The 16,052-nt window shown below is 45.1% G+C and overlaps 1 protein-coding gene across 7 annotated transcripts in view; it reads right to left on the reverse strand.

Annotated features, from left to right (window-relative positions):
- Positions 1-2,299: 2,299 nt before the first annotated feature.
- SLC6A12 (solute carrier family 6 member 12) overlaps positions 2,300-16,052 on the reverse strand; it is a 41,413-nt gene continuing 27,660 nt past the window's right edge. For 6 of the 7 annotated variants that reach the window (XM_027680661.1, XM_027680658.1, XM_027680664.1 and 3 more), the window contains 4 exons: positions 15,206-15,308; positions 8,898-8,998; positions 7,644-7,814; positions 4,416-4,559 (listed from right to left, as the gene is read on the reverse strand). In XM_027680661.1, coding sequence (XP_027536462.1) covers positions 4,416-4,559; positions 7,644-7,814; positions 8,898-8,998; positions 15,206-15,308 — 519 coding nt within the window. Of the gene's footprint in view, positions 4,560-7,643; positions 7,815-8,897; positions 8,999-15,205; positions 15,309-16,052 lie in introns of all 7 variants that reach the window. The other variant, XM_027680659.1, reaches the window with a different exon arrangement.

Below are 16,052 nucleotides of genomic sequence, written 5' to 3' on the forward strand. Positions count from 1 at the left end.
ACTGTTAGAGACATTTCTTCTCTTCCCTTGGCCCCAGCAAGAGGTTCAAGAATAAAGACTTTCACTTTAATGCCCCAGTCCTTCCCTGCAGCCCTGCATAGGGAACTGGATAGCAGCATATGCACATCTACTCAGCCTCTCAAGTCTTAAATTTTAATTCTTACTTTTTGACAGCATGTATAATTTTATCTCATCCTTTGATAAATATTACTCCCCTCTTACTCTGTTCAAACATGACTTAGCTAACTAGTAAGATGTTACAGTACATAAGCACATGTAACCTAATAAAGCAAAGGACCTCAAGAAGACCTGACATGTTCTATACCTGCATGACTGCCCACTGTCTCTTTCCTGGCCCTCGTTTGCTGTGCACTCAAGTCACTTTGCACATCTCTTATTTCTACATGTGCAAGACCCACCTACCTTCAAGATGGGGAAAGCATCTTAGCAAACCCCTCTTGCCACACACCAGGGAAGCAAAACTCAGGGAAGTCCCCAGGTTCCAGCACAAACCACACAGCTGCTGCAGAACACCCATAACTCACACAACACAAACACAACTTGAGAAGTCAGTCTATACTTCTAAGCAAAAATGCCCTTTTTCCTCCAGCTTAGTCCCTATTGCTCTTTGTCCTCTCCTGGTCCTTGGCAAGCTGCAATACTTGCACAGGGTCAAGGGCAAATCAAGAGCTTTGCTCAGGGTGGAGCTGTGGTTCCAATCCTTGGTAGCTAAACCCTGCGCCAGGGCTGTGGTGGGCATGGCTTTTCTCCACTCAAAAAGTAAAGATGAGGGCTGAAGGGTACAGCAGCATCTCCAGCTCCTTGGGAGATACAGCAGGTCACTGTCCTTTGCATGAGGGCTGCCATGGTCACCTGGGGCAGGAGAAGGTTCAAGAGCCAAGCCCTAACCAAGATGAAATGCCGCTGCAATTCTGCTCCCCCAAAAAACTATGTTGAGGGCTGGAGTCACATGAATTGAAGATATCTTGATGCTGGACAAAGGTCGAAGTGCAAGAATTGCTGTAAGAGTCCTCCAGAGCCTGGATGCATCCTCCAGGGCCAGGATAGAAAGGACTCACAAGTCAGCTGCAGCCCCAGGGCCATTTGAGGTCACCACAATGTCTCCCTACCTGACCAAGTTGCAGGGGGCAGCAGTTCAGTCAGATCAGGAATCACCTTTATTCAGATGAAGATCTAAGGGAAGAGGCTCAAGAACTACACATTTCTCTTTGGGAAAAAGAAACATGCCAGAAGGGCACATATAACTTCTCTGGCTGGGAGCGTACATAAACAGTGGTAGGAACACAGCAAGGAAATAACTCTTAACAAGTTTTTTGCCTTGTTTGTCATTTGTTTTACCTTTCTTTCTTTAAATTTTGTACAATACAAGTTTCCTTCCTTTTTTTTTCCTTCTATCACTGTTGAAGGAAGGAGGGTAGAAAGGTTGAAGCAGAGGAAACAGAAATAACAGGAAGGAAAGAAAGGAAGAAAGGAGAAGGATAATGCAAGATCTTTCTTTTGTCTTGGTATCTTTTTTAGTAAACTATTTCCCTGGCTTTTCTTTCTGGAGAGAGGGATTAAAACAACCTTTTTTAATGAGGAAAAAAGAAAAGGAAAAAACTGAAACCCCAAAAATGGTAGTTAAGTGCTTGACAGATTTCTGTCCTTTCTTCTGTACAAAGTCTTTTTCTTCCACCTAGGAGGAGCAGCACAGTATGGCCACCCTGTACTTCCTCTTGGACTTCAAATGCATTGTATCTTGGCATGTTACCAACAATTACAGGGGAAAAGAAAATTACCTCCCTCCTCTCCCGACCATCCCTTCAGTACTGTATTCCTGGTGGTGGGCAGGACAGGAGCAGTTTCCCATCATATTCAGAGGTCTCCAGAAGAGTCCAAATCCAGGGGCTGATGGAGACCTGTCAGATCTGTCATATGCATGCAGCAATGCCTGAGATCTTTGTATAAGATTAGAAAATTATTACTTGGTCTCTAACTGTGCTGGGGATCTTACAGCAAAAGACATTGGGATTTTCTCTTGTTTCCTCAGTTGGGTGTATCTAAGTGGTTTTAGTTTTTAAAGGAAAGGGAATTAAACAACTCTGGGTCACTGAGATTTCCCTTAAAATTCCTGAAATTCCGTCAATCCCATCCAAAGAAACTGGATTCATTTCCTGGTCCTGGGAATTCTGGAATTGCTTTCAATGTGGACAGCAATACCTCCTCTGCCTTTATTAAAATAAGCTGCTTCCTGGCAGAGGTGGGTGCTACTATCAGATTATACATCAGCAACAGAGGAACCAGTTCATGCAGTATTTATTTTCAATAACACAGCCCCACATTTGTGCTCAAAACTGAAAACCGATTTATCTCTACATAGGATTTTTACAGTTTTGCCCAACTGCCTCAGAAAAGAAGTAAACCCATCCCCATGACTTCTCTCCACACCGAATCATGAGCAACATTGCTGGGAGGAGGAGGAAAAAACACCAAACTACTTACCTTGAGGCCTGACTGCAAGCCTCTAGATGCTAAGCTCTTCCTGCAATTACTGTTGCAAGTGTGACATTCAGCTCTTTAAAAAATAAAAATAAAATAAATGGTGTCTTATGTGGTGCTGCAGCCCTTTGTAGAGAACGTGAATGAGATTTGCCAGCTCTCTCCTCCTTCTGCAGTAAAACATCTCCAATCAAGTGATAATGTCCCAGAGAGGTACAAATTCTGATACTTGACTTTCAGTGTTCATTTCACCAACAGTTTGTAGTTTTTAAAGGAAAGGAAATTAAACGGGGAAAAGATTGCCCTATGCTAATTCTCCAGTTAAACTCACAGGAAACTGCAAAAGATAAGGTTCCCATAGCAATTGGAATAGGTACCGAATTGCACAGATGAGGCCCGATTTCCCTGCTTACTTTCAGTGCTGGTCGCTTATCTCCACACAGCACAGGGAAAAGCAATTACTTGGAACAAGGGAAAGCAGCCTGTGGCATCTGTGATTCATTTTGATGGCCATTCTTTGGCGTGGTTGGATGCGCCAATATTGCAACACAGCCATGCACCAGAGCGTGTACCTTCGACCACAGCAAAGCTCTTGGGGGAACCTGCCACTGGCCTTTCTTGTGGTTTTGACTGTGAAATTCTGATAGGCATTCAAGCAGGATTTGACAGGGAGTTTTACAGCCCCAGCCTCCACAGGACAGAGTCATCTGGCACCGCACCAAACCCTGCATCCAAGCACAATTCCTCCCAGCCATCGCCTCACATTTTTGACTAACCTGGCAACGACAAGCCTTTAATTCAACACAATCTGCTTCCAATGAACCCATCTTACTGATTAATTATGCTTTATCTTGCCTGAGCTGATGATTATTGCGCCCGATTGTGCCTTCCTTGTCCCCTGAGCAGTCATCTGCAGCAAAGCCAAGGGAGTGCAATCATTCTCCCACCCTCACCCCAAAGCTACTCTGCAGCACTGACCCAGGCCCATCAGCTCCTTCATTAATTCCTCTACAAAATGCCCCAGCAGTGCAGTTAAATTTGTGGGCGTGCAGTCCCCAGGGTCTCATTTCTCCCAGCTGTGATGCAGCTCTTTTTCTCCCCCTTTTGTTTTTTTTACCAGCTGCTCTGAGACTTTTCTTACACTCCATGAATTTTCTGAAAGAATTGTCAAATATTCATCGGTTTCACTCTCGGATGCGTTTTTACTGGGCCGTGTAGTTTTGACCAAGAGCAAGTCCCCTAGGTAGTTATTCCTCACCCACTTTCCAGCCTAAGACTGCCTTGAGATCCATCGTGAACAACTATGATTGCATCAAGCACCCTGTCACTCTCTTCCCTTTCAGTGACAAGCTAAAGCTGTAACTACTAACACTGCATCCTCCTTTTTGTCATTGGCTATGATATGTTCCTCTCTTCCTCATACAAAGGTGACCTAGCAGTGTATTTTCCTTTGTTATCCTCCAGCTTCTTATGTACTTCTGAACCAACTTACTTATTTCCTGCACTAACACCCCATCATTTTGTGCTGTTGCATCCCTCACTTGGCTCCTTCACACCTTTACTCCCCTCTCTCTCTCACCACTGTGGTTTCTTTTCCTCCTCTCAACATGAATGCACCTTTCGCACCTTTTATTTTCTTTTTTTTTTTTTTTTGGTTACTATGTTGCTTTTCTCTTCCAAACCAATGTCAGTACTGAAGGACACTTCTAACAAAAGCATGTTGCAGTCTTCCCAGCTACTGGCAGGGTGAGTTGTCCCCAGGGTGTCAAAAGAAATACTGTCCCCAGTGGGTGCAACCAGCTGGCTGGAAGGAGAGGGTGTCCCAGATGCTTCTGTCTCAGACGTGAAGGAGAGAAGAGAAGTGCCCGGGAGAGAAAACAAACCACTTTGGGAAGGAGAGAGCAAATCAGTCTGCCTTAGAAGTGGGTTTCTCTCTCTGTGATGCTGAGCACCTCCTGGATCGGAGGAGACCATCCCTGGCGCATCGGTTCGGACAGCCCCGCCACGTGCTTCTTCGGCTGCGGCAGATCCTCTGCCGGGGAAATCAGCTGCATCAGCCGCTGCAGAGAGGAAATCTCTGTTAATTAAGCTGATAAACAAACTGACAGCCAATAGTGATCCACAACCATTGCTGGGGGCAAAGGCATCTAGAGAGCCACTGCTCCCAACTCCCTGCTCCTCTCCTGCTGAATGGCTGTGAAAGAGAGAGGGAGAAGAGCAGGCTAACCTCAGCTGGACTCCTCACAGACCTGGTTCTGTGAGGGAGGATGCCAGCAATTAGCACCACAGCCATTTTCTATGGCAATGGAAGAAAACGCCATAAAGCCTTTTTTTTTCCTATACCAAGCAGCCATGCTTGCCATTGACTTTGGTGAGAGCTGCGAAGCCTTTTGGATGGTCTGATCATCAGAAAGTGCTGTGGTTCAAAACAGGGTGGTAGGTGATGCCCACCTCAGTGGCATTTCCCAGGTGAAGCAGTCCCTCTGCAAACTGGTTCCTGCCCCCAAACCATCCCAGCTCCCCTCTTCCAACCAGCCAGACTGCGATGGTGAAGACAGGGGTTGTGAGGCAACTGCCTGCCCTTCGCTCCCTCAGCCCCGTGCAATGCAGGGTGCTACAGGCTGTTCCACACACACACACGTGCAGTGTTGTGACAGCTTTGGGGAGTTTATTCTTAAAAAATGCAAGTATCTTCGAGCTCTTTGGGGAAAAAGTCCTGGCTTACAGGGACAGCTGCTGTGAATTTCTGGTGTTACTCATCTGATTTTTGAAGTCCCTCCTGTGTCACACGCCTTCCTGAGCTCCCGGTCTCCTCCCAAAGCCAAGCAACACTCGGTGTCCTGCAGCTACCTGCCAGGCTCCATGAGAGAGCGTATCATTTCCCTGATGAAAACTGGCTTTCACAGTTACTAACTTTTTCCATCACAAGCTGTTCAGGCCAGTGCACGCTCCTCCCTTGCAGAGTGCATCCCAGCAGAGCAGCCAATTCATCCATGACTCGTTGGATTAATTTTAGTGCTCCCATCCCTTGTGAAGTGCCTGCCAGAATCATGGATTTTGTTCACTTATTCAAAACTATTTGCCCCATGATTTCTGAAATTGACCTTGGTCTGCAGCTGCTTTGTGAGCAGTTGATTGTGAATTTTCAGTCTTTGGAGCTTGAGCTGCCTTAATCAGACACATTAGGAAACAACATTTGTGTTTCTTGGTCAATCAAGTGTAACAAGAGGCATCAGTTTGTTGCAGTGACTGATCATAATTACCAATTACAAACTTGCTTTCAGTGAGGGTTTTGCAATATTCAGTTGAAAGGCACTGTTCCTGGAAGCATCTGTGCCAGGAAATTATTTCACTACATTTCTGGGGTGTGTCTGGAAAAAGAGAACAGGTATATTTTGGGAAAACTTGTTTTCAAAAAAGGTGCAAGTATTCCAGGAGGTATCACATGGCTGGCTTTGATTCTGCCCTGAATCAACCCAGGTTTAGCAGCCGATTCCTTCCCACATACCTAAATCACATCTTTGGAAGTTCCTTCATACTAATGTAACTGAGGGGTCCCTGGAAATTACAAATAATATCATTTAAACCAGGGCAAAACAGAAAAACCCTCCATGTGAAACGGGCCAAATCAGTTCCTCAGGAGTGCTCTGCAATAAGCATTAACACTACTCACAGCAGCACTTCTGTCCAAGGGCTTGAAGCACTTTGCCACTGGTGAGAGATATTGTTTGTTTAGCAGGCACGACACGTGGGCAGTTACATCAGTGACATCTCCACGTCCTCGTTTAGACATATAAAGCCTCTGAGTTGTGGGGAGTCAGGTATGTCAGCCACCCCGTCAAACTCTTCAAACCAGCCAAGGGAAAGGACAGATGCATCACTGCTAAACAGCCCAGAGCACAGGAGAGGGCTGTAAGAGGAGGGACTAGAGGTCTGAACTTGGAGCAAACCATATCACAGCACCTTGGCACAAGATTCACCCGCAGTTCCTCATGCTGTACAGTTCCCAGCTTCCTTCCAAACTCATAATCTCTTCATGTCTGCCAACAGCAACCAGGAGTCCATAGGGTCAAAGGCAGCTAAATAGAAACTGTTTCAGAGCTTCATACTTCTTCTCTACCTTCCTGCCTGCATGGCTTATGCCCCTCTCAGTGTTTCACAGAAGACTTTAATTGTTGCCATTCCTGTCTGGGCCTTATCCTATATCTTTTCCTGAGCCTGGGATAGGAATTAGCCAGCTCTGCCACAACTCTTGTCTCTCCCTGTTGACACACCACCCAGCCAGCAAACAAGAGCCCCTGTGGGCACAGATTCATCTTCCTTGAGACAATCGAGCCAACCAGAACGTCCTGCACCCAGCCCATCCCTGGATGTGTTGGCACCGCAGGGTTCTCCTCTCCACGACCCCGCAATGTGACCATCACACCCACACCACAGCCACAGGGATGCTCCCATTCCCTGTTCACCTGCTCCCTCTGCCCACCACAACCCCCAGCCAGCTGCAGTGAGGACGGGGAAGGACCAGAAAAGAAACTGTGTAGAAATTTAGATGTACTATACATCACTCAGATCTTTCTTCATGGGTCAAGTGAGGTGTCATCTCCATGACACCATCTTCCTAAATACAGTTTTTCCTAGGACAAGAACAAAGGTGTCTACAGTGAAAGATGACAGGCTTGGGCATGGCACAGGGTAGACCTTTACAGTTCTGTGAGCATGTCCTCTTTAATAACTCTGGGTAATTTCTTTTTTGAAAATAACATAGTCCTGACCCAGGAATAAAAGGGACAAGAAGTAAAGGCAAAACAGATCCTGATTTTACAGTGGGTTTGAATTGCAACCTACTGTATATATACTATATATATATGTATACATATATATGTCTATATATTGCACTGAGCGTGGTGGTGCAACACCTCATGAAAGACTTTGGACATTTGATGATCACCCTGGAAGCTGTGCTGAGACACTTCAAGCCCTCCAAATTATCAACAAGACCTATCGAACATTCTGGGGAAGGGCCACTCTCACTCTCCCTTGCCTTCTCACAGGAGAGGTATGGCAAGTGCATCTTCCCTGGGACCCTTCCATGAGCCATCTGGGGGAAGCAACAGCAACGTGCCCAGTGACCACAACCCCAGTACCTGCTTCAGCGGTCCTTTGGTCTTCAGGAGGATGAAGATGGCGTAGAGAGGAATACAGACCATGGAGGAGAGTGCCATCAGCCAGCCCAGCACGTAGCCCCAGGCTGGGTACTCGTAGGAATTGTTGTATTTCAGGGGTGTGTACTTGATCAGGGAAAACAGGAAGACGCCCTGAGGAGCAGAAAACAGACTTTAAACAGAGCAAAGGGAGCAGCCAAGCCCAGCAGCCTGGCCACCCTGCAAGCACCATCTGTGTGGCAGTGAGTGTGCTGTCTTGTATGAGCTAGCGTGGACCTGGCTACTCGTGGCGAGCAGAGCTTGGTGCATGCTGGCTGCACAAGAAGTTACCTCTGAGCCAGGGCCAGGCATCTCCACAGTGTAAAGCCTTCAGGCTTCCTAAGAGTTCAGTATAAGCAAAGTTGACAGCAACTTAGAGGGTCCAGCAAAATTGAGACAGCAATTTATTCATATCAAAGCCAGGAATTGTTGTTCTCCCTGGCAGAAGCCCTCCAGAAGTAACATGTGTGGATATGGATTTGCCCATCCCAGGGCTCTCTAGCTACAGAGCTTTCAGATGATTTGGGCTGGCTCAGGCTTGGTTTGAAAATTTCCCTGATTTTCAAGCCCTGCTGGAGCCTAAGGATGAAGGACTAGGAATCTTTTGTAAGTTGTAGCTATAGATACCATCTGTGTTCCCACTGAGGTCAAAGAAAACAACTCTCAACATCAGATGCAGGAGCAGAATTTGGCTCAGAATTCATGTAAAAAGCCAGTGGAGTAAGACTGGACATAAATTCAAAACAGGCAAGAACTTGCCTGACTTTGGGTACATTTTCTTTAAACACAGTCACAGAAGTTTTACAAGTGGTTTAATAACATAGAAAGCTGTGGAAAACATTTCCGAACCACAGGCAATCCCAGGAACACAGGCTGAAGTAAGTATTTCAGAAAAGGGTAATTCTCACTAGTCTTCTACTCAAAAGTAATTTGACCAAACCTCTCCAGGCTTTTAGGATATATTTCCCTTTGCCTTCACAGTAAACAAGTGGCTTTTCAGGCTCAATTAATTGTCCAGGCAAAACATAAGGCTCTACTTTACAAAAGAAATAAATAGCCACCTCAGCCATGGACAAGCTTCTCCTTCTCCATAGCAGTTTGAAAAAATTACAGCAGCACCCTGGAGAAAAATGAACCTTTTTTACTGGGAGGTCAGGGACCCAGAGTAACATACCATGTTGCCATAGATGCACTTACCAAGCACAGACCCGGGGTGAACACCAGCCAGCAGATCTTGATCAGGGGCAACGGCCGGAAACCAATCATGTCCTCAACGTTGTCGTAGAAGCGGTCGGCACCTTGGCCACCAACCATCACAGAGACAAAGTCAGAGGTCAGATCACTGTTGTTTCCTCCAACCACTATTCACATCAGATCCCAACTTCCTTTATCCTCGGTGTTTACTCCTGGTAAAAACATGGCTATCCTAATAACAGAGCGGCAGGTGGTGGGCTTTTCTGGCATTGAAAAGGCCCATCTGTGGCTAAATAGAGATGGAGGTTTTTAACTTCATCCATAAGTTGTCAGAAAGCTTGACATAGAAGAAACACACAGTCCCTCAGAGAGCAGCAGCTGTAAGTGAGAAGATGCAGCACATGTACTGGTAAAGGCTGGCACGAGGAAAGGAGGGGTTGTCTGGTTTATAGATCAGCAAGGAAAAGCTCTTGCAGGTTGAGCACATGGGATTACATGAGTCCAGAGCGCTAAGAGGAACAAAGAGAATAGGGAACACCTAACAAAACCCTCTCTTTGTAAACAGATATGCTGTTATGCCTGTCAAGAATCCTCCCAGAGATGGGCATGACCCCTGTCATCAAGCGCCTGCCTTCCACAGAACACTTAATTTTTGGCATAAACTGGCAATCCAAATTCTTCCAGAAACCAAACCTTCCATCTGCAAATGCTGCTGTACTCTTCAATAAGAGCTGTCTAGTGGATGCCTATCTCCTTCTTGTCTCCTCATTAATTTCACTTACTGGATTATGTTGTTCAGAGTATGTGGGACCCATCTGAATCTCATGGTGCACTGGAGTGGGATATACCTCTGAAAAGCATCTAAAAGTCCTGCCACTGGCTGGATTCTAACCATTGACTCTTCCCAGCCCAAGGCACAAAGAGGAAATGGATGAAATATCATACAGAGGCAACATAATGCAGATAGACTTCAGCAGACTTTGTAATAAGCTCTAGGGCATCTTCAAGGATCAAGAGCCTAATGTTGGCCAGAAAGATATTTAAAATGAGAAAAATCAAAAAGTCATTCATAAGATGGATAGGATTCCCTAACACCTTCCTAAACAGAACTAACCAGAGATACTATACCAGACTGCCTTGGGTAAAATAATACAACAATATTAGATGAAAAAAATGGAGATAGTCTATCCAGAAAAAGGGTTACCAGTTAAACATCTCTAGGATTAAATAATAGCGTATTTGTCTTATTAAAGTTTTATCACGGTGTTTAGCTCTTAAAGAAGGATTCTGCTTTTGGATTTTCATCCACTTGTGAACTCATGGCCATGCCATGGTTCTCACCTGCAAGCGCAATGAGACCTTGATTCTTTGCATCTTAACACCAGAAGGCTGGACTGGGCAAAATATGTACCTAGAGAACTGGTCACACTTGTGAGTGTTTGGGGTTTGGTGAGTTTTATTTTGGTTTGTGGCTTTTATATCTCAGAATTAAATTCCCATATTATGTTTCCTTTAAATATATTTTTTTCTACAAAAGCACATTATGTATGCTTTTCTATTTTTTTGTAATTTTTTGCAGTATTTTCTATATCCCATGACTAATGCTTGCAGAAAATCTCTTTTAAACCGAGATTTTTGAAGTATTTAGACTGGAGGGAGGGTAGTTCTTTGAACACCTCATGGTGTTGAGTTGGCGAGTTAACAAGTAGCCTCAAGCAAAGACAACAAGCTGTGGCATATCAAGGGACGGGCAACCTTGTGTGGGAGCCCAGCCTACACCAGAGAACCTCCAAGCTGTAAATATCATGAGGCTTCAGATAGCATTTCTAAAAATATACTGGGAATGAAAGGAGATGGTATATAAAATTTATTTTGCCAAAAAGCTGAAATTATCTACAGGGTGAAAAAAAAGAGATACAAATGACATTAATTGCGGTTTAGAACATGAGCATAGCACAGTGTCTTACACCATTTAGTGTTTCCACAGAAACAGAGTGTGATGTCAGAAGGGACAGACAAATTAATTAGTAATACAACTGTGTGGCAGATAAAACTTCCCTGCAAATTTGGATGTAGGATCTAGTCAAAGAGACATAACAATTAAAGAAATACAAAAATGCCGAACAAAAAGGAGAACACAAACACATCCATCCTCCACCAAGAAAACAATCCAAAACTAAAGCTGTGTAGTTATGACATGCCTCCACCAGTCCTTATCCCTTTTCTCTGTAGTACAACCATCAGGTCCTGCATTTCTGTGGCCACTGTGGCAGTCAGTGGGTGATGTGACAAAATGCAATGGAGACTAACATGAACATTCTCAGGAAGTACATGAGCAGGAGGTTTTATATATTCTAAGTTTCACAGGCAGAGGAAAAAAGTAATTAAACTTAAGAAGTCATCAGTTCAATCATTCAACATTGCCTTTGCAAGCAAATTAGAAGCTGAAGGACGTGTGCTGGAGGAATGTGCCCTTCCTTCCCAGCATATTAGAAGGATTAGATAAAGCTCCTGCAGAGAAAACCACAAAGACTTCCCCAAAGAGATTTTTGTTGGAATGAACAAAGAGGTTTTCTGTTATCTGCAATATCCCAAGACAAGGAAGAATGGTATGCAGGCACTGGACAGTTAACCATGCATGCTGGTACCACTTCTCTTGTGCTGATCAGTCCCACATACCTTCAAAGTGGTTGCATGCTTTTCTGACACATTTAATTTTGCCACATAAATTCATGGAAATAAATTTCACATGAATCCAACTAGAGATTTGCTTATATCTTTATGTCTTGTCCTTATGGAGCCCACCTTATTTTATGTAGCTTATAACAGTGAGACCCAAACTGAAAGGGACAAAGATTTGATTTTATTTTTACAAGATTCAAAAAACAGTGAGTTTCACAAGTCTGCTAGTTTGGAATCTATGAGAAATCCCTCCCTGTCTTTTATTCCAATCTCCATTAATTTGCATTCATCTATACCAAACTTCATCCACAATATTTCAATAGGTGATGACCCTGGCTCCATGCCACGGAGCTAAGCTTGTATCTGCTCCCTCCCTGTCTGAAATCCGCAGCATCAACACCTGCACCAAACCTGTGCTAAGAGCCAGCAACGGAGGCCTTGTGGCACTGCAACCACTGCAGATCCGCTGGGTACCAGGTGCACAGGGCAGACCCCTTATTGTCCATAAATAAGCATGTAAGGCTGCCTGTACCCAGTGCATCTGAGAGGATAAGGCACACGGAGCCAGGGCAAACCTGACAGGCAGCGTCCTGGCAAAAGGAGGCTGCTGCTTCTGGAAGCCACACTGCATGTGAGCAATAGAGCTAGAGAGAGATTTACAGCAGCAAAACACAGGTTTGCCCTGGGGCCACCCACAGGTACCCACTGGCATCAGTTTGCTTTAGCTTTGTAAATGGTCCTAATGATTTTAGCGCTGGCTGTCCTGTAGTGATTGAGGCCCTTCCTTTCCCCTGGAACAGCTAATCCTAATGTGCATGCTGTGATTGCCTGCAAAACATCCTGTCTGCAGCACATTTCAGTAGCATCATGTTGTGAATCCCAGGGCTCAAAACCCATGCCTGCTTATAGAAGGGTTGCTTGTCCCAAAGTGGAAGGCAGAGAGGAGGAGAGGTATGGAGGGGACCAAAATCCCTCCAGGACTCCTCTCTGGGGAACATGACCAGCAGGTCCGATGCTGCACGATCCTTTCACAGGCAGAGAGCAGCACGCGAGGAAATCCTCAGATCTTTGGGAGAGCAGCTGCCTGGCAGCAGAGGGAAGCTGCCAAGTGGTGGGTGGCTGGCGTATGTGCTGGGAGAGGGGAAACTCAGAACGCATATTTGTGTTAGCAGAAATGTTGTAATTCTTCTCAGTGTAAGCAAGAGGCTCAGCCCTGCCAATTCTGAGGCTGGGTTAAAAAAAAACCCAACTTTAATCAGTACCAGGCACTTCTTTTTCCATTAAAATGCCTCACCTTGGCCCTCTGACTACATTTTGGATGAGAATCTTCCCAATGGATGTAAAGCAGAACATGAAGAGGGTAAAATCCCACTGTGTGGAGTGATACAAATGAACTTGTGGGGGTGAGGAAAAGGGTCATTTCTCTGTTCCCAGTTACTCAGTTTCCTTTCAAGGCTGCTGGGGCAGCACCATCTCTCCTGCTACTCATTGTCTGCCATTGCTGCTGTCCATGGGTCATCAGAAAAGGCATGCAGCCTCTGTGGCGGTAAAAATGTCAGGGGGCCTGCATTCTTTAAACCATAATTCCGTTTAATGAATTAACCTAGCACAGTGTGATGATGAAGCCCTATCACAGATGGATAGGGATCTCCATGTCCCTATAAATCCCAGAAGGACTGGGCAGAAGATGCCTCTAAATTAAAATCTGGCCAGGGTCTGGTATTGCAAGCTGTCAGGTGAGCTTTCCTTGCAGGACATCCCTCTAAAATACATCTTTCCTATATATCTGCTTCTCTTGCATTCCCTGGAGGTCAAATCCAAGCAGCTGGATTTGCTACCATTTTAGTAAGACAGGAGTTCATCCAGACTAGCACTTGGCTCCTGCTGTACATAAAGCATTTGGAGAAACCGATATCCTTCATCAGCACCTGCACTGCAGCCAACGCAACCTCTGCTAAACTGTAAGCACCAGAGAGAGCACACAGGGACTGACTGTCTGCAATAAGGCAAAGGTGGCACCAAATGAAATTGGCAGGTGGCAGATTTAAAACAAGCAAAGAGAGTGACTCCTCACACAACACCTAAGCAAGCCATGGAAATCCTCGCTGCAGCATTTTGTGGATGATAAATGCTTAACCAAGTCAATCAGGAAAATGAACAGAAGAGAAATAAATAGATTTCACTCCTGGCTGTGGAAATCCCTGGGCAACAAGCTGAGTATTGCACCTGACTCTAGGACCCTGACCACAAGAAAGACATGGACCTGTCACAGTGGGTCCAGAGAAAGACCATGGAAATCATCAGAAGGCTGAAGCACCTCTCCTATGAAGGCAGGTTGAGAGAGTTCGGGCTGTTCAGCCTGGACAAGAGAAAGCTCCAGGGAGGCCTTATTGCAGCCTTTCAATATATAAAGGTGGCTTATAGTGACATGACAAGGGTTAACAGTTTTAAATTCAAAGAGGATAGATTTAGAGAGGATATAAGGAAGAAATTTCTCACTCTGAATGTGCTGAGACACTGGAAACAGTTGCCCAGAGAGGTTGTGGATGCCCTATCATTGCAAATGTTCAAGGCCATGTTGGACAGGGCTTTGAGCAACCTGGTCTAGTGGAAAGTGGCAGGGAGGGTGAACTAGATGACCTTCCAACTCAAACCATTCTATGGTTCTATAATAAGTTGTTAAAAGCTGGAAGAACATTCACAGAAAGTAGAATTCCTAATTTTTCTTCTACTGTATTCCTCCATTATTATCCACTCCTGGCCTTTGAGACACAACGTGATGCTGTGCTTGCAGTCTTTTCCTTAGGTTAGGGTGGCAGTGCTGGTTGAAGTAGTTGGAACCAGCAGATGTGTGACTGTGGGATCTTGAGCAGCTGGCACCTACTATGGCTTTGCACAGTCCTTACAAGTATCAAGATCATGTAGCTCCACAAAGCTAAGGAGAGAGAGCAGGTTCCCTGTATCACACACAACTAGGTTCTTTGCCCACAAATCATCAGCCTCGACACAAGCTTCAAAGAGATGAACTGAGCGCCCAGGAAGAGATCTCCTGTAGGATATCAGAGTATACTTTTCTTACTGCACATACTAACACGCAGTTGATTTCTTCCTCATAGTTTGCTGGGCTCAGTTTAATCCTGCTCCTAAGTAGTTTAGTTACAGACTTCACTGAGAGCCAAAGCAGTCTCTCCTATTTCTATTGGGATTGCCATCACAGCCTGTGCAAACAGGATGTATCATCACAGAAGTGACACACAGCAGGTCTGCATCCTGTATTTTGCGTTCAATTAACTGATAGGACTAAATTAAATGCACAGTGTAAGCAGACAGGGACAAACACCAAACAACAGCAGACAATCCATTACAGTTGATTTTTTAATTCAAAGGGCAGATGGGAAAAACAGCAAGGTAGTTCAACAGGAGTCACCTACAGAGAAGGAAAAAACATTCCTATTCTAAATGTCGAGCAATTAAGAAATGTTGCAAAGAAACATAGTGAAAACCAGACAAGAAAAAGGGTAATTACAGCATTTTTTTGCCTCCTGAGGATCTTTTCTATTCATTCCCACTTCTCAACTCCCCATTCTTGCCTTGAGAAAGAGTAACATAGATATTTGTCCTCCACTTACCATACACCCATCCTATACAGATGACTTCAAAAACAGACAGGAAGAGCAGGCATGTGCCACTGGCAGCATAGTAGTCAAAGAGCTGGAAGATGTACATGCCACCCTGTTGAAGAGGTAGAAAAGACAGAGCCATGACAAGACTATTCCATGTCAGGGGAAAATGAGTGAGGTAAACAGAAGAATAGCAGCAGAAACACTGAGCCTAGAGCGGGTGGGAGGAGAGCCTTCTCCTGGGGCTGCCCCCACTCTGTCCCAAAAAGACAGTCAGGCCTGGTGGTAGGAGAGTATTTCATGCCCATTTTATGATCCTTCTTGGCTAGACTGGCTTCTCAGTTCATAGGAGCAGAAGCCAATTTGTTTGTTCGTTTTAAATCAGTTAGCAAGTTTCCAGCATCATTTCAAAATACCATGCAGCAGTGCAGAACTTTGCACCCAAAAACCTGAGATCTTGAGCACCAGGATATTTTATTTTATCTTCATCCAACTTTACATACTGCTCAAGGTCCAAGCTTTGCAGTGGCAGAGACATGTGGCTTCCCTCCTGTCTCTGCCTTTGAGCTGAGCCCTGAGGAGTTGCCATCAGCTACCTCTACAGGCCACTGGATGATTTTCATGTGATTTCTCAGAGAGAAAGCCCCTCCAAGTGGAGCAGATGCTTTCAAATAGTGCTGAACGGCTCTAGACACGCAGTTTCATTCAAATCAATTGCAGTGGGAGCTGCCTTCAGCAGCTCCTTAGCCAGGATCCTGTTGGAGGATCATTCCTCAGTGCCTAAGGAGTTTAGCAGGAATTAGCTGACACTGCATGGAGGCAGCATGGAGGAGTGCTAAGACCCCCACCCAAGCAT

This window comes from Neopelma chrysocephalum, unplaced genomic scaffold (genome assembly GCF_003984885.1).
Source record: "Neopelma chrysocephalum unplaced genomic scaffold, ASM398488v2 Primary Assembly neopelma1_59, whole genome shotgun sequence".
Taxonomy (NCBI): Eukaryota; Metazoa; Chordata; class Aves; order Passeriformes; family Pipridae; genus Neopelma; species Neopelma chrysocephalum.